General features: G+C 45.2%; 1 protein-coding gene across 1 annotated transcript in view; it reads right to left on the reverse strand.

The window, feature by feature from the left end:
• Positions 1 to 18,646, reverse strand: part of LOC137560938 (von Willebrand factor A domain-containing protein 5A-like) — a 178,610-nt gene extending 159,964 nt beyond the window's left edge. Inside the window, exons 1-4 of the mRNA XM_068272130.1 lie at positions 18,577 to 18,646; positions 18,363 to 18,430; positions 13,683 to 13,715; positions 2,375 to 2,571 (exon numbers count right to left, since the gene is read on the reverse strand). Of these exons, the coding sequence (XP_068128231.1) occupies positions 2,375 to 2,571; positions 13,683 to 13,715; positions 18,363 to 18,430; positions 18,577 to 18,617 (339 nt within the window). The 5' untranslated portion in view covers positions 18,618 to 18,646. The remainder of the gene's footprint in view (positions 1 to 2,374; positions 2,572 to 13,682; positions 13,716 to 18,362; positions 18,431 to 18,576) is intronic.
• Between the last annotated feature and the right edge of the window lie 3,657 nt (positions 18,647 to 22,303).

Raw genomic sequence — 22,303 nt, forward strand, 5'->3', positions numbered from 1 at the left:
TTTGGTCTGTCAGTGTGAAGCAGTACTCTAATTACATTCCCTGATTGATGTATACACATGCAAGATGTTTTAAAGCACTTTAGTCCTGCAATTTAGCATTCAATGTGATTTCTGCCCTTAACCACTTAACGACCGCCTAACGCCCATAGGCGTCGGCGGGTCGTTAGTGGTATAGCATGGAAACGGCCGCTCGATCGAGCGGCCTTTCCATGCTAGTTCACGGAGACCGTCTCCGTGAACAGTGTGCGAGCCGCCGATCGCGGCTCGCACGCATAATGTAAACATCCGGGGAAGAAATCCCCGCTGTTTACATCACACGGCGCTGCTGCGCAGCAGCGCCGTGACGTAGATCGGCGATCCCCGGCCTCTGATTGGCCGGGGATCGCCGGCATCTGATAGGCAGAAGCCTATCCTATCCGGCGCAGAACGGAACTCCGTCCTGCGCCGCTCACAGGGTAAGGGAGAGGGAGGGAAAGCCGGGGAGGGCGGAAAGCGCTGCGGAGGGGGGCTTTGAAGAGCCCCCCCCCCGGAAAGTGCGGGCAGCCGGCGGCGATTAGACCCCCCCCCAGCAGGACATCCCCCTAGTGGGGAAAAAAGGGGGGAAGTCTGATCGCCCTGGCTATTTCCTGATCGGTGCTGCGGGCTGGAGAGTCCACGCAGCACCGATCAGAAGAAAATCACGTGGTCCTTAAGTGGTTAAAACGCTGCTTTGCATCAAATCCAGATTTTTCCCCGGGACTTTTGGCATGTATCCCACTCCGCCATGCCCCCGTCCAGGTGTTAGACCCCTTGAAACATCTTTTCCATCACTTTTGTGGCCAGCATAAATGTTTATAGTTTTCCAAGTTCGCCTCCCCATTGAAGTCTATTGCGGTTCGCGAAAGTTTGCCCGAATCGAACGTTAGGCGAAGGATCGCGAACCCGGTAAAATCAGAGGTTCGGGCCATCTCTAATTCTCAGTTTCTCACTCATCCCTCACTTTGATGCTGCCCCGCTCTGCACTGGATCTCTACGGCATTAGAGCCCCTGCGAGTGGGGGGGGGGGGGGGGGGGGGGGGAGAGGAGCGGAAGCAGTAGATTTGGGCGCATGAGACAAGTGGACAAAAAGGGCGCCCCATTCACTTCCATTATAAATATCGTTTAATGGGCGCTGAACGGGGAAAATAAGGCGCCGGAGATTTTTAAGGATTTATAACGGCGCCCGGAGATTTTTAAGGATTTATAACTATGTTTGTGATGATTTAAGTTTACAAAATGAGCCCGTGACGAATAACGTTTATGAAGATAATAAATCACTATTTCTAAAACATTTCTAACACATTATTATCCACCCAAAAAAATAATTTACATTTTTTTTCTTTACATTTTTTATTTATTAATGTCTGTAAAACATTATTATCCATAGGGGGTTTTAGGTTTAGGCACCAACAGGGGGGTCTTAGGTTTAGGCACCAACTGGGGGGTCTTAGGTTTAGGCACCAACAGGGGGGTCTTAGGTTTAGGCACCAACAGGGGGGTCTTAGGTTTAGGCACCAACAGGGGGGTCTTAGGTTTAGGCACCAACTGGGGGGTCTTAGGTTTAGGCACCAACAGGGGGGTCTTAGGTTTAGGCACCAACAGGGGGGTCTTAGGTTTAGGCACCAACAGGGGGGTCTTAGGTTTAGGCACCAACAGGGGGGTCTTAGGTTTAGGCACCAACAGGGGGTCTAGGGGTTAGGGATAGGTACAGGGAGGGTTTTTAATAAACGAAAATATAAGTTTCACTTTACAAACAGGGAAGATTAACGTTTTAAGAATTGCCGATCTCATACACATTATTTAGTGATTTATAAATTCTTAAAACACTATTTATAAACGAAATTCTACACAATAATTTCTATAAACGATATTTCCATTTATCGTTTATACCACGCGCCCTTTTTTCCCGACGCCCTTTTCGTACGTACGCGAGAGGAGCTCCTGCTCCGGGCTATTTAATGTAGGGTGGGGGCGGGTCAAAAGTCTGCATCGGGGCCCTGAGGTTTTGTAGCTATGCCACTGACCGTGGGGAAGTCTTACAGACTGTTTATTGCATTGAACTGTATTTGAAGATCTGCGCTGATTTGTACTATAATTCTTGGGACTTTGGACATTGCCTATTCTCTGCTGCCATCAATTGTATTGTCCCCGTTGGTGCTGATAGAATTCCTTTTGGCATACTTACATTGCTGTGCGGTTCGGTGATGTTTGAAGGTTCATGGAGAGTGAAGTCTAGGGTACCAGGACATCTGTGCCTATAGACTCCTGTGAGGTAAATCTGGGTCTGTTGAGAAATCTTGGTTGGGTGAAGTGAATTCTCCATGCTATGTAACTTGAAATAAACTTTCCTTATTACCTTCTCCACCTGGAGATCGGCGATAATCTTCTTCCCCTCGATGGTGGCTTCGAAGCTGTAGACGGCGGAGTCCTTATCCACAGGGAAGACAAAGACCACATCAGCCGCCTCCTTCTCATTCTTATACTTCAAAGTCGCCGACACGTCCGCCACAAAGCCCTTCACCTGGACGTCAACCCAGATCCCCTGCAGAGGAACTAGGAGAACACAGGGGACAGTTACACCTAGAATATTTTAACCCTTTAGCAGCCAATTTATTAAGAGGCTTGCAAGTGCTCAAAGGTCAATTTATTTTAGCACATATAAAAAATTTTTTTTTGTAACATTATCTTGCTTCTAATTAGTACTGCTGTAATGTGTATTTATGGCCACTTGTCACTAGGTGGCAGTAACAGAGGACTTATGCTTTCAGTTTCTACATTTTCTGCTAGTAGAGAGAGATCAAAGCATTCCGAGAATTTACAGCACAACCAGTTCTGCCGACTGAGGTCAAAAAGCAACACACTTATCTCAAATGAGATAACTATTGAAGCTGCTGATGGGTTTATTCTAATCTGTAGCCTACAACTATGTATAGAGAGCTCATGCCATTACATTATTAGTGATTGTTTTGCAGACCAGACTCCTCCATAGACACACCCTCTTCCTGATACTTGGGGCACAGGTTGTATTGAAACCTGTGGAACGCGTTAGTGATGATTCTTCCATAGCATAAAACACATTCTAATTCTTGGTTCACACTTGTGCCTAAAAATGGTCTAATTCACAGAATAGACCACAGCAGCAGAATGGACCACCACAGACATGTCTATGCAGTGTTCTCCCCTAGGCTCTTTTAGCCAGGTGCTCCACCCGGCTAGTTTTGGTGAGCACCTGGCATCGGCTCACCTCCTCCTGTGCTGTAAGCAGAGTTGCTCACAGAAGCACCAGCCCTGCATTCACTCATCTCGCCCCACCCGGCTACTTTTTCAGGCCACCCGGCTGGAAAAAAATTCTGGGGAGAACACTGCTATGGATGCTATGCTAAACATAGGATTTCTTCAGACCTGTGTCGACATGTCCGTTCTGTCTGATGCAGTGAAGGAACCCAACAGTGTTAGCTGCAAATTTTCACCAAAGTCATTTTCGCATCGAAAATTCTATTTTCGATTCAAGAAAAGTTTCGCAAAAGAATAGCTTGTATTTTTGCAAAAACGGGAAAAATCTATATTTTTACAGTGAAAAATCACAAAAAAAGCGCGAAAAAACTATTTTTACCGTGATTATTTTTCTGCGGAAAATCAACATTTTTACAACGAAAATTAACAAAACAAATTTAACATTATTTGTGCAAAAATGAATGCGAAAATAATATTGCCATTTCCGCTCATCACTGGAATCCAATATGAAGACCTGTGCGATTTTTCTGAACATTGGACAGAAGTCGGATATGTCATAATGGCAATACTATTACAGTATGCCAAGTCCAAAGCAACAGACATACCTGGACATGAGTTCCATAAGTGTTCCGATCCATGGACAATAGATGTGCTTTCACTGCCCACGGCACTGAAAACCCTCGTGTGAACTGAGCCTCATTCTTTCAACTGGTGCATAATAAAACTATATTAGACCTCTGGTCCTAGGTCTAGGATGTTCGGATACCGAGATCTTGAAATATTTACAGTGCTGGCTGCCCATAATTATTCATACCCCTGGCAAATTTTGACTTAAAAATACTTTTATTCAACCAGCAAGTAATTTTTTAATGGGAAATGACATAGGTGTCTCCCAAAAGATAATAAGACGATGTACAAGAGGCATGATTGTGAAAAAAAAAATTCTCAGCTTTTATTTACATTTCAGCAAAAAGTGTCCAATACAAAATTATTCATATTGTCACAGTCTGCAGGAAAATCCAAAGTTATATACCATTCCAAATAGTCCAAGCTGTTCTAAAGCATTCTAATTACCCTGATTAATTGGGAACAGCTGTTTTAATCAACTTAAAGAGACACTGAAGCGAAAAAAAATATATGATATAATGAATTGGTTGTGTACTATGAATAATTACTAGAAGATTAGCAACAAAGAAAATATTCTCATATTTTTATTTTCAGGTATATAGTGTTTTTTCTAACATTGCAACATTCGCTAATATGTGCAGATTACACAACACTCAGCATTCAAAATGATTCTTTCAGAGCAGTCTGTGAACTAATGACCTCTCCTCTGCCAGAGGAAAAGAAAACAGTTGAGATAATAAAAGTCAGATAACAGCCTTCTCCACGACTTTGAAAATCGTAGAGATTAATGGCTTTTTTGTATAGAGATAACAACTGGAGTTTCTTAACTCTTCCTGTACTGGAAACAATTAGACTGTATATCTGATCTTAATGTTTTATTTCTTAGCTGTACTACACATACAAATCATAATATCATATTTTTTTTTCGCTTTAGTGTCTCTTTAACAGGTGAAAAACAGTAGCTCTCTGCAGTTGATTTGTGGGTAGTCATGGCTAAGACAAAGGAGCTCAGTGAGGACCTGCGACTGCGCACTGTGGCTGCTGACAAGTCAGGAAAGGGCTACAAGGCGGTTTCTAAATGTTTTCAAGTTTCAGTGGCTACAGTGCAGCGTATTATTAAAAAATACAAGATGTTCCGCACTGTGGAAAATCTCAGAGGACGTGGTCGGAAGCCAAAAGTGACACCTGTGCTGGCAAGGAGGATAGTGACTCATAGTGACGAAACTAGTTGGGCGGAGCCTAAACACGGAAGGAGACGCCAGGCCACGTGGATTTTATCTGATATGCGCATTTTTATCTAGAGCATTGTGAGTGCAATTTTAAGTCATTTTTTATTTGGAATAAACAGTATTACGCTATGCAAGTGTCTGTTTGAGTCTAAGGTGCTGCTGTGCTGTGGATGCTGTGAAGAAAAAAGTATTGCTGAATATGTACTCATGGTGGTCGGATTGGGTCAGCCATAATCTGTGGTAAGAGGCTAGGACATCACCATATTAGTACCTGCACGAGAGAGATATTTGAGGTGCTGGGACACGATAGTTAAACTATGAGGAGTGCACCTTGGGTGATAATTTACAAACATACTATGCCATAGAGCTCTGTCTTTCCCTTTACATGCACGATTGGAATATGGTTGGAGGCACAGGAGGATCGGATTCTTCTGACAGGCTGGGCCACAGCTGTTTGCCAACTGTTGTGATTGGCATCTCAATCTGGTGAGCATAATTGCTGTCTCTGTGAGGATAATACATGCTGGTGCCATTTTTTCCAATATTAGGAACAGGGCCGGCCCGCTCATGAGGCGGGGTGAGACATTTGCCTCAGGCGGCAAACTTCTAGGGGCGGCACTCGCCCGGGGGGGGGGGGGCGACCGCCGAGCCGGAGGGGTAGCGGGCAGGTCGGGGGTATTGGGCCTAAAGGTGGGGAGGGGGGTCGGACCCCCCCCTCCCTCGCCTGGGTCCCCCGATCTGCGCTCCCCTCCAGCTGTAATTAGGAAGCAGCCGCTTGCAGATCGTAAGAGGCAACGGGCGGGGAGGACTCACCTTTTCCGCGTTCCAGCGAGCACTCCACTGACGTCACTTCCTGCATCGCCGCCCACTGTACTGTAAGTTTTCTCCTAAATTTGCCTCAGGTGGCAAAAAGTCTAGGGCCGGCCCTGATTAGGAATATTTCAAGTTGGGACCTGATAACTAGGACTTTTGCATCTATTCATTGAATGTGGTGTTTTGAGCGGAGAGGGACATTCCTGAATATTCATATCCATGAATAGGTCTCCACTAAAGACTGAACCATCTTTATTTACCCCTGTGCAGAGTCTGGGACTTGAACACTAAGATTTTTTTGATCATTCTCTATGTAGTAGATTTTATATATGTATTGTAGCATGTTAACTCTGAATGAATAACTGTTGGTTGTTTCAGGACCCGTGACCCAGGTCCTTGTAGTAGTTTTATCGGTGAGAGGGAAGTGGATGTTTAGTGATCCATATTAGTGATACTGAGGCAAAACCTGTTGAGCGCTATTATCATTACAATATTAATAACTAGTTGTAAAAAACGTATGTCGGTTAGTTGTAAAAAGGCATGCCGGTCAGTTGCAAAAAGGCATTCCAGTTAGTTGTAAAAAGGCATGCCGGTTAGTTGCAAAAAGGTATGCCAGTTAGTTGTAAAAAGGTATGTGTAACGAATGCGGAATAATCTCCGTGATCAGCGCCGGTGGAAATCCTCCACAAGCGTATGAAGGGGGGGACCCAGCTTTGGTGCAAGCACCAGTAGAGGGCAATTCCCACCGGCAGATGGCGCTGTGGAGTGCAGACGAGTACAACCGCTGCACGGCCACAGATGCCAGGTGGGGATTGTACAGACCAAGACAATGCGGGGCTGAACAGCCCTTAAAGAGAAAGAGCACAGGCACAGGATGAATGTGTGTTCACCAATCTAGTCGCGACCCTGCGACAGTGAACACACATCAGCCGAAACAAAAGTAGGAACGCGATCGCGAGAAGGGCGATCGCCAGAAGTGACACAAGACAGATCAGAACAGAACACGAGAGGAGCAAAGGCACAGCAAACGACAATGAGAAGTAACGAAAATAACAAACGCTAACTAAACGCGAACACCGCACTCATTCGCAACAGCGAACGCGTTTACAGCGCAGTCTCCGAGTGTTAAGCACAACAGAGACAAGCACGCCTAACTAACCACCGACAGACAAACACGAAACAGAGAACGCGAGCGCTTGCTTAACGGTTACCTCACCGAGCCTACAGCAAGCGTTCGTATCAGACAAGACAGACAAACGCAAAACAGGAATAAGCTAGGAAGGATCCACAGCCGCTACCGCTAGGGGCTAGTGCGATCCAAGCAAGACAGGCAGGTGAGATAGCTGGTAGCAACCGCTGCTCCAGCTAAACTCCAAGAAAACAGAACAGAAGGATCCACAGCACTAGCGCAATGCTAGTGCGATCCAGGCAAGACAGATCAGAAGGATCCACAGCACTACCGCTAGAGGCTAGTGCGATCCAAGAAAACAGAACAGAAGGGGCTACCGGTAGCAACCGCCGCCCCAGTTAGCACCCAGACAAACAGAACGATTTCCTGTCGACCACCGCTGGGACAGGACAATCGCAACAGACAGACAAAACAGATATGCAATCTAACTGCACTAGGAAACTGCCTAGTACAGTTCCACGAAATTACCCTAAGGTAAACTTTAACAGATCAACAATGGCTGACACTTTAGGAGTGTTTACAACAAACCCTGAAGAAATGACCAGCAAAGGACTCTGGGAAACATAGCTTTTTATAGTACCAGTCATCACAGGAGGCAGGTAGGGGATTTGCATAACGAATGTATGCAAATTCCTCAACAGCAGAACAGACCAGAAACTTGCAAAGCAAAGACAGGTCTCTCTTCCAGAGACCTGTAACCTTCAGACACAAGGAATGGTCAAACAGCTGTCTGCCTGTGCAGCCAGCTGAGAGGATCCTTACAGTATGCCAGTCAGTTGTAAAAAGGCATGCCGGTTAGTTGTAAAAAGGTATGCCGGTTAGTTGTAAAAAGGTATGCTGGTTAGTTGTAAAAAGGTATGCCGGTAAGTTGTAAAAAGGCTGCCGGTTAGTTGTAAAAAGGTATGCTGGTTAGTTGTAAAAAGGTATGCTGGTTAGTTGTAAAAAGGCTGCCGATTAGTTATAAAAAGGCTGCCGGTTAGTTGTAAAAAGGCTGCCGGTTAGTTGTAAAAAGGCTGCCGGTTAGTTGTAAAAAGGCTGCCGGTTAGTTGTAAAAAGGTATGCCGGTTAGTTGTAAAAAGGTATGCCGGTTAGTTGTAAAAAGGCTGCCGGTTAGTTGTAAAAAGGCATGCCGGTTAGTTGTAAAAAGGTATGCCGGTTAGTTGTAAAAAGGTATGCCGGTTAGTTGTAAAAAGGCTGCCGGTTAGTTGTAAAAAGGCTGCCGGTTAGTTGTAAAAAGGTATGCTGGTTAGTTGTAAAAAGGCTGCCAGTCAGTTGTAAAAAGGTATGCCGGTTAGTTGTAAGGCTGCCGGTTAGTTGTAAAAAGGTATGCCGGTTAGTTGTAAAAAGGCTGCCGGTTAATTGTAAAAAGGTATGCCGGTTAGTTGTAAAAAGGCTGTCGGTTAGTTGTAAAAAGGCATGCTGGTTAGTTGTAAAAAGGCATGCCGGTTAGTTGTAAAAAGGCTGCCGATTAGTTGTAAAAAGGTATGCCGGTTAGTTGTAAAAAGGCTGCCGGTTAGTTGTAAAAAGGTATGCCAGTTAGTTGTAAAAAGGTATGCCGGTTAGTTGTAAAAAGGTATGCTGGTTAGTTGTAAAAAGGTATGCCAGTCAGTTGTAAAAAGGTATGCTGGTTAGTTGTAAAATGGTATGTTGGTTAGTTGTAAAAAAGTTTGCCAGTTAGTTGCATAAAGGTATGCTGGTTAGTTGTAAAAAGGTATGCCGGTTAGTTGTAAAAAGGCTGCCGGTTAGTTGTAAAAAGGCTGCCGGTTAGTTGTAAAAAGGTATGCCGGTTAGTTGTAAAAAGGCTGCCGGTTAGTTGTAAAAAGGCTGCCGGTTAGTTGTAAAAAGGCATGCCGGTTAGTTGTAAAAAGGTATGCCGGTTAGTTGTAAAAAGGTATGCCGGTTAGTTGTAAAAAGGCTGCCGGTTAGTTGTAAAAAGGCTGCCGGTTAGTTGTAAAAAGGTATGCTGGTTAGTTGTAAAAAGGCTGCCAGTCAGTTGTAAAAAGGTATGCCGGTTAGTTGTAAGGCTGCCGGTTAGTTGTAAAAAGGTATGACGGTTAGTTGTAAAAAGGCTGCCGGTTAGTTGTAAAAAGGTATGCCGGTTAGTTGTAAAAAGGCTGCCGGTTAGTTGTAAAAAGGCATGCTGGTTAGTTGTAAAAAGGCATGCCGGTTAGTTGTAAAAAGGCATGCTGGTTAGTTGTAAAAAGGCATGCCGGTTAGTTGTAAAAAGGCTGCCGATTAGTTGTAAAAAGGTATGCCGGTTAGTTGTAAAAAGGCTGCCGGTTAGTTGTAAAAAGGTATGCCAGTTAGTTGTAAAAAGGTATGCCGGTTAGTTGTAAAAAGGTATGCTGGTTAGTTGTAAAAAGGTATGCCAGTCAGTTGTAAAAAGGTATGCTGGTTAGTTGTAAAATGGTATGTTGGTTAGTTGTAAAAAAGTATGCCAGTTAGTTGCAAAAAGGTATGCCGGTTAGGGCTTGTTTCCACTGTTGCGACGCGATTTCGGCCGCATTCCGACGCTTGTAAAAACGCATGCGGATGCGTTTCCACATGCGTTTTTACCCGCGATTTCGCCTGCGATTTCGCATGGCAGGGTGCCATGCGAAATTAACCATGACACTGCCAGGGCTAAATAAAATTGAAAAAGGTGCGAAATCGCACGCGAAATCGCGGGTAAAAACGCATGTAACAAACGCATGCGTTTTTACTATTAAATACATTAGCGGCGATTCGCACGGATTCCCGACGCAGGCGAAATCGTTGGCTCTTTTGTGCGTTTTTTTCACGCTGAAAAAAACGCACCTCAACAACGCTACAGTGGAAACAGGCCCATCCACTTGTATTACATGTGCGGATCTGCATGCGTTGGACGCATGCAGATTCGCGATAGTGGAAACGAGCCCTTAGTTATAAAAAGGCATGCTGGTTAGTTGTAAAAAGGCATGCTGGTTAGTTGTAAAAAGGTATGCTGGTTAGTTGTAAAAAGGCATACTGGTTAGTTAGTTGTAAAAAGGCATGCTGGTTAGTTGTAAAAAGGTATGCCAGTCAGTTGTAAAAAGGTATGCTGGTTAGTTGTAAAAAGGTATGCCAGTCAGTTGTAAAAAGGCATGCTGGTTAGTTGTAAAAAGGTATGCCGGTTAGTTGTAAAAAGGTATGCCGGTTAGTTGTAAAATGGTATGTTGGTTAGTTGTAAAAAGGGATGCCAGTTAGTTGCAAAAAGGTATGCCGGTTAGTTATAAAAAGGCATGCTGGTTAGTTGTAAAAAGGCATGCTGGTTAGTTGTAAAAAGGTATGCCGGTTAGTTGTAAAATGGTATGTTGGTTAGTTGTAAAAAGGCATGCTGGTTAGTTGTAAAAAGGTATGCCAGTCAGTTGTAAAAAGGTATGCTGGTTAGTTGTAAAATGGTATGTTGGTTAGTTGTAAAAAGGGATGCCAGTTAGTTGCAAAAAGGTATGCCGGTTAGTTATAAAAAGGCATGCTGGTTAGTTGTAAAAAGGCATGCTGGTTAGTTGTAAAAAGGTATGCCGGTTAGTTGTAAAATGGTATGTTGGTTAGTTGTAAAAAGGCATGCTGGTTAGTTGTAAAAAGGTATGCTGGTTAGTTGTAAAAAGGTATGCCAGTTAGTTGTAAAAAGGTATGCTGGTTAGTTGTAAAATGGTATGTTGGTTAGTTGTAAAAAGGGATGCCAGTTAGTTGCAAAAAGGGATGCCAGTTAGTTGTAAAATGGTATGTTGGTTAGTTGTCAAAAGGTATGCTGGTTAGTTGTAAAAAGGGATGCCAGTTAGTTGCAAAAAGGTATGCCAGTTAGTTATAAAAAGGAATGCTGGTTAGTTATAAAAAGGAATGCTGGTTAGTTGTATAAAGGCATGCTGGTTAGTTGTAAAAAGGCATGCTGGTTAGTTGTAAAAAGGCATGCCGGTTAGTCGTAAAAAGGTATGCCAGTTAGTTGTAAAAAGGCTGCCTGTTAGTTGTAAAAAGGTATGCCGGTTAGTTGTAAAAAGGCATGCCGGTTAGTTGTAAAAAGGTATGCTGGTTAGTTGTAAAAAGGTATGCCAGTTAGTTGTAAAAAGGCTGCCGGTTAGTTGCAAAAAGGCTGCCGGTTAGTTGCAAAAAGGCATTCCGGTTAGTTGTAAAAAGGTTTGCTGGTTAGTTGTAAAATGGTATGTTGGTTAGTTGTAAAAAGGCATGCCGGTCAGTTGTAAAAAGGTATGCCGGTTGGTTGTAAAAAGGCATGCTGGTTAGTTGTAAAAAGGTATGCCGGTTAGTTGCAAAAAGGCATGCTGGTTAGTAGAGACTTACGGTTGCCTGAGTTCTGGATAACAGGGACTTGGCTGTAATTTACATGTAATCTGGAATTATTAGAATCTCAGTGAGTTTCTCCAGCTATGGCTAACAGAGGCGCCAGAGTGGGAGTGGCAACATACTGAAAGCCGTCCTCCGTTATCATAAAGACGGCTGGGAGTGTTTTATGGGGAGAACTACTCCAAACCTCGCTCTACAACAGTGATTGTTTGCTTAGGCAACAGAATACCCAAGCAGCTCAGGGTGACTGAAAATATCTAAAAAAGTATAGGGGACTAAAAGAGACCGAAAAGCCCTCCTACTAAGATCTACTGACCTGTTGCTTCTTTCAGCGTTTGGCAACTTATCTGTCCCTCGCCGCAGCTCCAGTGTCCGGGGACCTCACCAGGTCAGCATCTTCTACACCTGTGCGAGCGCGCGGCCACACCGATCGCGATCACGTGGCTGGGAGCATTCTGCGCAGGAACAGAAGTACTGGGCCTGCGCACACCAAGCCAATCAGAAGTACTGTGCCTGCGCAGAATGCTCCAGGCCACATGAGAGTAATCGTGATCGGCGTGGCGCCCGCAAGGTCGGCATCTCCAATGGCGGGGACCCCGGGACACCGGAGCTAAGGCGAGGGACAAATAGGCTGCCAGGGTCTGGAGAAAGCAAAAGGTAAGTAGATTTTATTTTTCAGCTCGCACCTGTCCTTTAAAACAAAAGATATTTTTGATAATTCAGCTCTAAGTGAACATCTGTGGTTACCCACAATGCAGCACTGCTAAATATGCAAATGATCTCTTTATGCCCCTGATGCCAGGCTTACATCCAGCACTGCTGGTGTACAGCAAGCCTATAGCTTTACATTTTACAGAGCCACTTTTACAGAGTCTTTATAGCACTTCACGTCACGTGACACTGGTGTACGCATTTGACTAGTTGTGATTAGCTTGAATTTCGCATAGTAGTCATTTTTGCAGCGCAGTTTGCAATTAGCATGTGAAATCATCATGTGAAATTTCAAACTATTTTGAAACTCATTTTGACCACTTCAGCCTTCAGTGTCGTTTCACCGTATGCATCTGAGCAACTTTCACCTCCCATTCATTCCCCAATAACTTTATCACTACTTATCACAATGAATTGATCTATATCTAGAGCTCTCTCTTACAGGAACTGAAGGGATGATGTGAGACTCAGAAAAATTGCGGCTTTTCAGAGAAGTCATCGGTTTTAGATAGGGAGACATAGATCAATGAATGGGAACTGTATTCCCATTCATTGATCTCCGGGGCAGCAGAAGGTGGCGGGAGCATGCGCGGGAGCGTGCCTGGCCCAGCTGCAGCACGGCAGGCTATCTGGACAGATATATCCGTCCAGATAGACCTAAGTGCTTAAATGTAATCGTAGTTATGATGCACAATTTCACAATCTCTGGACTTAAACGGCAATTAGCATCTGACTGACCATCTGTAGTAAAGATTAATCGTGGTCACATCTAGGAGAACTCATGGAGAAGCATGTGATCAGTGTGGTCAGGTGATAGATATGTAAGTCTCTGATTAGTGATGGTCCTGTCTAGGAGAAGTGATGGAGAAGCATGTTATCAGTTTGGTCAGGTGATAGATATGTAACTCTCTGATTAGTGATTGTCCTGTCTAGGAGAAGTCATGGAGAAGCATGTGATCAGTTTGGTCAGGTGATAGATATGCAAGTCTCTGGTTAGTGATTGTCCTGTCTAGGAAAAGTGATGGAGAAGCATGTGATCAGTTTGGTCAGGTGATAGATATGTAGCTCTCTGATTAGTGATTGTCCTGTCTAGGAGAAGATGTGGAGAAGCATGTGATCAGTTTGGTCAGGTGATAGATATGTAACTCTCTGATTAGTGATGGTCCTGTCTAGGAGAAGTCATGGAGAAGCATGTGATCAGTTTGGTCAGGTGATAGATATGCAAGTCTCTGGTTAGTGATTGTCCTGTCTAGGAAAAGTGATGGAGAAGCATGTGATCAGTTTGGTCAGGTGATAGATATATAAGTCTCTGATTAGTGATTGTCCTGTCTAGGAGAACTCATGGAGAAGCATGTGATCTGTTTGGTCAGGTGATAGATATGTAACTCTCTGATTTGCTAGTCGTGATCATGTGCTAAAGCAGGAGGTGATCACAGCCAATCAGAGCTTTGCTAATCTATCAGCTGATTAGATCACATGCTTCTCTACGAGTTCTCCTTGTCATGACTGCCACTAGTAAAGATACCTACATGCAAAGTTATGTTGAATCAAAACGTTTTATTTACCTTGTTCACAGAATTCCGCATCACACACTTGTACTGTAACAAATTAATTCATAAACAATAATGTCATTTGCATGAAATTTCTTCATATATAAATTTTACAGATATTTTATATTATAAATGTTTTTGAAGAAGTACAGAAAGAAATGTAAATACTTTATTGAAAAAAAATCTTTTTGATCAAGTACCGTTTGTTAAAGTGACACTGAAGGGGGAAAAATGTATGATATAATGAATTGTATCTGTAGTACGGATGATGAATAGAACATTAGCAGCAAAGAAAAGGGTCTCATATTTTTATTTTCAGTTATGTAGCTTTTTTTTTTTTATAACATCTCATCATTTTAAACTATGAAACAGAGCAGAGCTAATGACCCTTTTTACCTGCAGTAAAATCATATCTGAAGTTGACTGTTTCGTCGAAGTAAAAGTGCTTAAAAAAATAGCACTGCTCTCTGACTAAATGAGTTGGAGAGCTCAGAGATGCTCTTTTGCATAGATAACAAGTAAAGTTATTTAACTCTTCCAGTACTGGAAACAATATGAGATTCCTATCTGTGCTACTTATGTTCTATTTTTTTTTTTTTTTTTTTCAAATACTTTTATTTATAACATTTTATAATTAACAAACAGAACAGAGGCAAGCAGGGTACTGCCATACAGATACAGGGGAAAGACAAGTGGTACATATCAGTAAAGAATTTTACAACTGGCATATTATTCTGTTCAGTGCAAAAGTAAGTAATATGAATATTTTACAGCTGTTGCTTATACTAACAGTTAAACCGTTATTTTAAATGTCAATGCATCAATAAAATAAGTAATAACAGTAGACCCGCTGTTGAAGAGTGTCTTTTTCACTTAAAGCAGTAACATCTTATTTTTCACTATAGCTTCATTACATCTCCTGCATCTAATGTGACAGTGGGGTGGGGGGGGGGACGTAGGTGGGGGAACGGAGAGGTAAAAAGGGGAGGGGTCTACAAAGGGAAAATAGGGGGGGGGGGGTGAGAGGAAATGGAGGGGGGAAGGGATGGGACAGAATTTCACTGAGTCCGGATGTAGGGGAGCCAACGCATCTTAAAGAGGAACTGTAACGACAAAACGGCCCCTGGGTGGTACTCACCTCGGGTGGGGGAAGCCTCAGGATCCTAATGAGGCTTCCCACGCCGTCCTCCGTCCCTCGGGGGTCTCGCTGTAGCCCTCCGTACAGCCGTGACGCAATATTTACCTTCCTGGCTCCTGCGCAGGCGCTCTGATGGCTGTCGGCTCCGAAGTAGGCGGAAATACCCGATTGCCGTCGGGTCCGCTCTACTGCGCAGGCGCAAGTCTCCGGCGCCTGCGCAGTAGAGCGGACCCGACGGAGATCGGGTATTTCCGTCTATTTCCGTGCCGAAAGTCGCCACAGCGCCCCCGCTGGAGCCAGCAAAGGTAAATATTGAACTGACAGTCGGCACAGTCGCCGGCTGTTCGGAGGGCTGCGGCGAGACCCCCGTGGGACAGAGGACGGCGTGGGAAGCCTCATTAGGATCCGGAGGCTTCCCCCACCCGAGGTGAGTACCCCCCAGGGGAGGTTTTTGTTGTTACAGAGTCTCTTTAAGCTAAATATTTTATAATAGCGTCTAATATAACACCAGGGGGTAGAGAAGGGGAGAGGGCGAGATGGATCCTAGCGTATAGTGACCTCTATAGTGACAAAAGACTACGAAATTCCTCAGTTTCTCGATAAAAGGACCACAGCCTCCAAGTTTTGGAATATTGTTCTGACCGGTTTTGTAGCGTCATTATTGTATTTTCCATGCTACTTATGTAGTTCAATTCCGTGTCTAATTCTTTTAGGGTAGGTACATTACTTGTTCTCCATTTACGCACTATGAGTGTTTTTGCTGCGTTAAGAATATGCCTCATTACAGAGTGTTATGTTCTATTTCTTAGCTATACTACACATACACCTCACCTGGTGGGTACTCACCTCGGGTGGGGGAAGCCTCCAGATCCTATTGAGGCTTCCCCCGTCCTCCTGTGTCCCACGGCAGCGGCGAAACCCCCAACAGCGGGGATGTAAATATTTACCTTCCCGGCTCCAGCGCAGACGCAGTATCGGCTCTCCGCCCGGAGATAGGCGGAAATAGCTGATCGCTGTCGGGCTGCTCTATTGCGCAGGCGCAAGTCTCCTGCCCCTGCGCAGTAGAGCAGACCCGACGGAGATAAGCTATTTTCAGCGCCCCCGCTGGAGCCAAGAGAGGTAAATAAATCAGCGCTTGTCAAGCTTGTCGAGGGAGGATTTTGGGACACTTCGGGGGAGCAAGCGCTGGACTGCCTGCAGCTACAGGGGAGTGGGAAGCCTCATTGGGACCCTGAGGCTTCCCCTACCGAGGTGAGTACCCCCCAGGGGACGTTTTTTTTGTTACAGGTTCTCTTTAAATGGGTGCTGGTCAGGCAGCCATGGGAGTAATGTGAACACTGGCAGAGCCCGAGAATTCATGAGGTCAGCGCCTGAAAAATAGAGTAGGATAAGGAGAATTTAGCAGCGAAGGCTGAGTGAAGTAGAAGTTGGGCCCCCACTGGCCCCTGCAGACACAGGTACTGTTCCCCTGTAGTTACACCCCATCCCTGCTGGGATCCATGTTATAGATCAGATAAACGGTCTGTATTTCCTAGATATCTCGGGTATCCTTTAAGCAGCTTTCATGCCCTCCTGGTAGCAGAGTAGTGCAGGGAGTGGTGTACGTTACCTGCTTCCAGTGCAGGGTCAGATCTGCTCTCTTCTTATTCATGGCACTGCTTGGTGTGCAGCCACATGGCTCCGTACAGCTCCCGCCTCCAGGCGTTCCTGCAGGTCACATGACAGAACACCCGGGAGCCACATGGAGCTGTGCAGCTGCACATCAGACTGTGAAGGGAGGAGGGCGGATGTGACCCAGCACTGCAAGCAGATAATGTACAGGTAATGTGTATATTGGGGGATAAGCATGAGAATGTAGGAGATAGGGGAGCCCGGCCCCCAGGAGGGGAATGGAGGTACAGCACATGCACAGGTGGTCTGAGTCACCCAGGTCACAGCTGCTAACAGGTCCGTTTGCAGCTGCACGGAGCATCGTGGAATGGATCAGGAGGAGGGGTAAGCCACAGCACACTCATGCCCACACATCACAGTAGCCTCTATTTAAAGGGAGTCTGAAGGGAAACTGAAAAAAACAAACAGATACTCTAGGAAAAGGAAGGCTCTGGGTCCTAAAGAGGCTTCCTGTTCTCCTGCCGGTCTCTGCATTCCCCCCGCAGGCTCCCCCGTTAGCAGTCTATGACCTATGGGTCTTAGACTACTTTTTTCCACGTTGGCCTGCCTTCAGGAGTCTTCGGAAGCACTTGGGCTCCAGAAGATGGGCCCCTCTGTACTGCACACACGCAAGCGCCCTCTCTCATGCATTCGTGCGTGCGCAGTACAGAACCGCCAGTCTTCCGGAGCCAAAGTGCTTCCAAAGACTTCTGAAAGTCTCCCGCGCCAGAAGATTCAAACGGAGGAGCTTGCTGGAGGCCGAGGACACCGGGAGGAGAATGGGAGGGCTCTATAGGACCCAGAGCCTTCCCTCTTCTTAGGTAAGTATCTGTTTTTGTTTTTTTTCACTTCATACTTGCTTTAAAAGAGAACTATCAGTACTGAACTCTGCTGCTCGTCTCATTCATCTTTCTTCTCGATCTTCCTCTGCTGACCCTCTCTGTTAAGCTCTTCACTGGCTACCAATTATCCAGAGGATCCAGTTCAAACTCTTACCTCTAACCTACAAAGCTCTCCACAATCTCTCTCCCCTGTACATCTCCTCGCTAATTTCCAGATATCAACCCAACCGCAATCTCAGATCTGCACATGATCTTCTGTTGTCCTCCTCTAGAATTACCTCCTCACATTCACGTATACAAGATTTCTCACATGCCTCACCCCTCCTCTGGAATGCCCTCCCACAACACATTTGTCACTCCCCAACCTTTGTTACCTTTAAACGCGCTCTAAAAACGCACTTGTTCCGACAAGCATATGCGCTACCCTAGGCCACTTCCCTTTGTCCTAAGACCAAGTTGCACTCCTACTAGGTATCCTAAAACACACTGCCTCTATATGTTTGTTGTATACTATCCAACTCTTGTCCCCCCCCCCCATTCCCTTTAGATTGTAAGCTCGCAAGGACAGGGCTCTCTCCTCCTTTTGTGTCCTGCAAATCATAATACATTTTATTCATCATGTTACTTTTATCACTGTCATTACCAATTCTGTATTTTTTTTTGTATTTTGTCACCAATTACGTATTATGTATATTGGTGTACACCATTATCTGTATGATATGAAGGCACTTTATTAATTAATAATAATAATAACTGTAGGCCCCCCCGACTAAAATATAAAAGTTTAACTTACCTGGGGCTTCTACCAACTCCCCACAGACGCTCTCTGCCCGCGCCGGGACGAAACGATCTTCCGGTCTCCTTCCGCGGGCCCGCGGCTCACTTCTGTCTTTTGTGACTATAATGCAGGGCGTCTGTGGGGGGCTGTTAGAAGCCTCAGGTAAGTTAATTTTTTTTTATTGGGGGGGGGGGGGTGACTACCATTTCTCCTTTAAAGATATCTGTTTGTCTCGAGTGTCCTTCAAGCAATTACAACAGATGGCCAGCTCATAGCACAGCTCTTACCTGGCTCACAAGGGTACATCATGTACAGCCCACCATAAGAGGAAGGTGACGTCATCTCTGCACCTACCCTGCATGGAGAAAAGACACAACCAAGGATAAAGAGGACCGGTCACAAATGGATGCTTGGAACGATCCCAATCCCCATAACTCAGCTAAGCTTCTATAGGATGTAAAATCCACCTGGTCAGGCATAGCTGTCTGTCTTGTTACTTACTTGTCTTGTCTCTTTATAAGTCCAGAGCAGAGAAGGTCCATGAGACGTTAATGTGTCTGACTTTTGTGCAAATTTAATGTGAAGAGTCCCCAGCGGCCATCTGGAGCGCACAGCGCAGTATTCGCTCTGCTGGTCCTTCGTGATGAGTTTGGAGTCTGGAGCAAATGTGCTTCCGCCATAGGCTTCTAGGGGAACGCATCCGCTGTTCTGGAATAATCGTGCAGGTTGAGATCTGCCGACCACAGCGGATCCATTATAAAATAACACGTGTGAGTGGATTCTATTAATAACACAGGATCTGTCAATATATCTATTTGCTATCTGTAAAACTGACAAAAGGTGCCTGTCTTGTGACTCAGGTGTGGACCAAACCAAAAGGGCCATACACACGCCAGATGAAACTCGACAACGGCCGTCTCTTCCGACAATGCAATGTGTGTGTGGCAGCTCCCGATGTCCCCCGACCAGCGATCCATCCTGGCTGATCACTTCATCTGAGCTGTGGGTGTGTTATTTTCCCCACTTACCCCGCCCACCACATGATGCCCCGCCCCCGCATAGAACAGACCACATCGAGGGCTTGCAAGCGAGCGACGCTTCTGCACAGCCTCGGCCCTGCAATGCCAGCTGAGGGATCAGATGTGTATGAAAACAGGGCCCAAGGAAATGTAGGGGCCAAATTTCAGCTAGTAGAATATCGGTAAAATTTAGTGTAAAATATTGGGGAAAAAACGCCAATATTTTATTGCTACAACTTAAAGTAACACTTCTCTCACACAGAACCCTCCCTTACTGATGCCTACCCCAGTGGCTATAGTGTGAAAATTGCTATTTATTCGGTTTCCAGATTTCACACTATAGCTGCTATTTATAATGGCGCTTATGTTTCTTACAATAAAGGGCACACAAATTTGCAGTTTCGGATCAGATTTTTATCGGGCAACATTGATTGAGCGTGTGTACTTTTAGAGCACAGCACTATAACAGGCAGCCTTTTAGAGCACAGCAGTATAACAGGCAGCCTTTTAGAGCACAGCAGTATAACAGGCAGCCTTTTAGAGCACGGCAGTATAACAGGCAGCCTTTTAGAGCACGGCAGTATAACAGGCAGCCTTTTAGAGCACGGCAGTATAACAGGCAGCCTTTTAGAGCACGGCAGTATAACAGGCAGCCTTTTAGAGCACGGCAGTATAACAGGCAGCCTTTTAGAGCCCGGCGGTATAACAGGCAGCCTTTTAGAGCACAGCAGTATAACAGACAGCCTTTTAGAGCACGGCAGTAAAACAGGCAGCCTTTTAGAGCACGGCAGTATAACAGGCAGTATTTTAGAGCCCAGCGGTATAACAGGCAGCCTTTTAGAGCCCGGCGGTATAACAGGCAGCCTTTTAGAGCACAGCAGTATAACAGACAGCCTTTTAGAGCACAGCAGTATAACAGGCAGCCTTTTAGAGCCCTGCGGTATAACAGGCAGCCTTTTAGAGCACAGCAGTATAATAGACAGCCTTTTAGAGCACGGCAGTAAAACAGGCAGCCTTTTAGAGCACGGCAGTATAACAGGCAGCCTTTTAGAGCCCGGCGGTATAACAGGCAGCCTTTTAGAGCCCGGCGGTATAACAGGCAGCCTTTTAGAGCACGGATATGTACAGAAGGATCCACAAACCAAGCAATGGTAGAAAAACGCTGGTATTCTTTATTCAGAAATTCCACATGGCAAATGCAGTAAAATCAAAAGGTTCAACTGACGCGTGTCGGGCTTACAATCTGCCCTTAGTCATAGTTGACTCTGAATAAAGAATACCAGCGTTTTTCTACCATTGCTTGGTTTGCGGATCCTTCTGTACATATCTGTGGACTGGCCTGGCTTCCCAGATCCTGCACCCATTGGTTGAACTAGTAGGGGGTTTGAGCATTTTGATTTCTACAATTTTTTTTTCTTTTAGAGCATGGCAGTATAACTGGCAGCCTTTTAGAGCACGACAGTATAACAGGCAGCCTTTTAGAGCACGGCAGTATAACAGGCAGCCTTTTAGAGCATGACAGCATAACAGGCAGCCTTTTAGAGCACGGCGGTATAACAGGCAGCCTTTTAGAGCACGGCAGTATAACAGGCAGCCTTTTAGAGCACGGCAGTATAACTGGCAGGCTTTTAGAGCACGGCAGTATAACAGGCAGCCTTTTAGAGCACAGCAGTATGACAGGCAGCCTTTTAGAGCACAGCAGTATGACAGGCAGCCTTTTAGAGCCGGGCAATATAACAGGCAGCCTTTTAGAGCACGGCGGTATAACAGGCAGCCTTTTAGAGCATGGCGGTATAACAGGCAGCCTTTTAGAGCACGGCAGTATAAAGTGAACCTCCGGACTAAAAATCGACTCAGCAGCACTGAAAAGGCTTGGTGTTTCTTTAACAGTTTCACAGCATCAGAACTTTGTTTCTCTTATACAAGGCTCATTTTTAGCTGCACAGAAGAAAACTGCCCGGGCATTTTTCCCCTGATGCTGTGCAAAGCATGATGGGATTACTGATTTTGTTGTTCTCGTTCTGCTGTTTTGGTGCAATTTTTTTTTTTACATTGTGAATTTGACATTTGAAGCCTAGTGTGTGCAGCTGGGAGGGGTAATCAGGAGACAGGATAGTTGGAACTGTGTCTCTTGCTCCTTGACACCTCCTTTTAACCAAAAAGACGGCTGCCCCCATGACAAAGATGGCAGCCCCCATGAATCACAAACATTTGCCTGTTCTTTTAAAACAGGGTGGGTAAGAGATTATATTACCTATCTATTCTAATTAACATAACTAATGTAACTTGATGACAGTATGTTTGTTTAGGCTGAAGTTCCCCTATAACAGGCAGCCTTTTAGAGCATGACAGCATAACAGGCAGCCTTTTAGAGCAGAGCAGTATAACTGGCAGCCTTTTAGAGCATGGCAGTATAACTGGCAGCCTATTAAGAGCACGGCGGTATAACAGGCAGCCTTTTAGAGCATGACAGCATAACAGGCAGCATTTTAGAGCACAGCGGTATAACAGGCAGCGTTTTAGAGCACGGCGGTATAACAGGCAGCCTTTTAGAGCACGGCGGTATAACAGGCAGCCTTTTAGAGCATGGCAGTATAACTGGCAGCCTATTAAGAGCACGGCGGTATAACAGGCAGCCTTTTAGAGCATGACAGCATAACAGGCAGCATTTTAGAGCACTGCGGTATAACAGGCAGCATTTTAGAGCACGGCGGTATAACAGGCAGCCTTTTAGAGCACGGCAGTATAACAGGCAGCCTTTTAGAGCATGGCAGTATAACTGGCAGCCTATTAAGAGCACGGCGGTATAACAGGCAGCCTTTTAGAGCATGGCAGTATAACTGGCAGCCTATTAGAGCACGGCGGAATAACAGGCAGCCTTTTAGAGCATGACAGCATAACAGGCAGCATTTTAGAGCACAGCGGTATAACAGGCACCCTTTTAGAGCACGGCGGTATAACAGGCAGCTTTTTAGAGCACGGCAGTATAACAAGCAGTCTTTTAGAGTTCGACAGTGTAACAGGCAGCCTTTTAGACCATGACAGTGTAACAGGCAGCCTTTTAGACCATGACAGTGTAACAGGCAGCCTTTTAGAGCACGGCGGTATAACAGGCAGCCTTTTAGAGCATAGTGGTATAACAAGCAGCTTTGTTTGCACACTTAGGGACTTTCTGGATTTTGTCTACCAGTTATGGTGTGTGCCAGTTC

This window comes from Hyperolius riggenbachi, chromosome 1 (genome assembly GCF_040937935.1).
Source record: "Hyperolius riggenbachi isolate aHypRig1 chromosome 1, aHypRig1.pri, whole genome shotgun sequence".
Classification (NCBI taxonomy): domain Eukaryota; kingdom Metazoa; phylum Chordata; class Amphibia; order Anura; family Hyperoliidae; genus Hyperolius; species Hyperolius riggenbachi.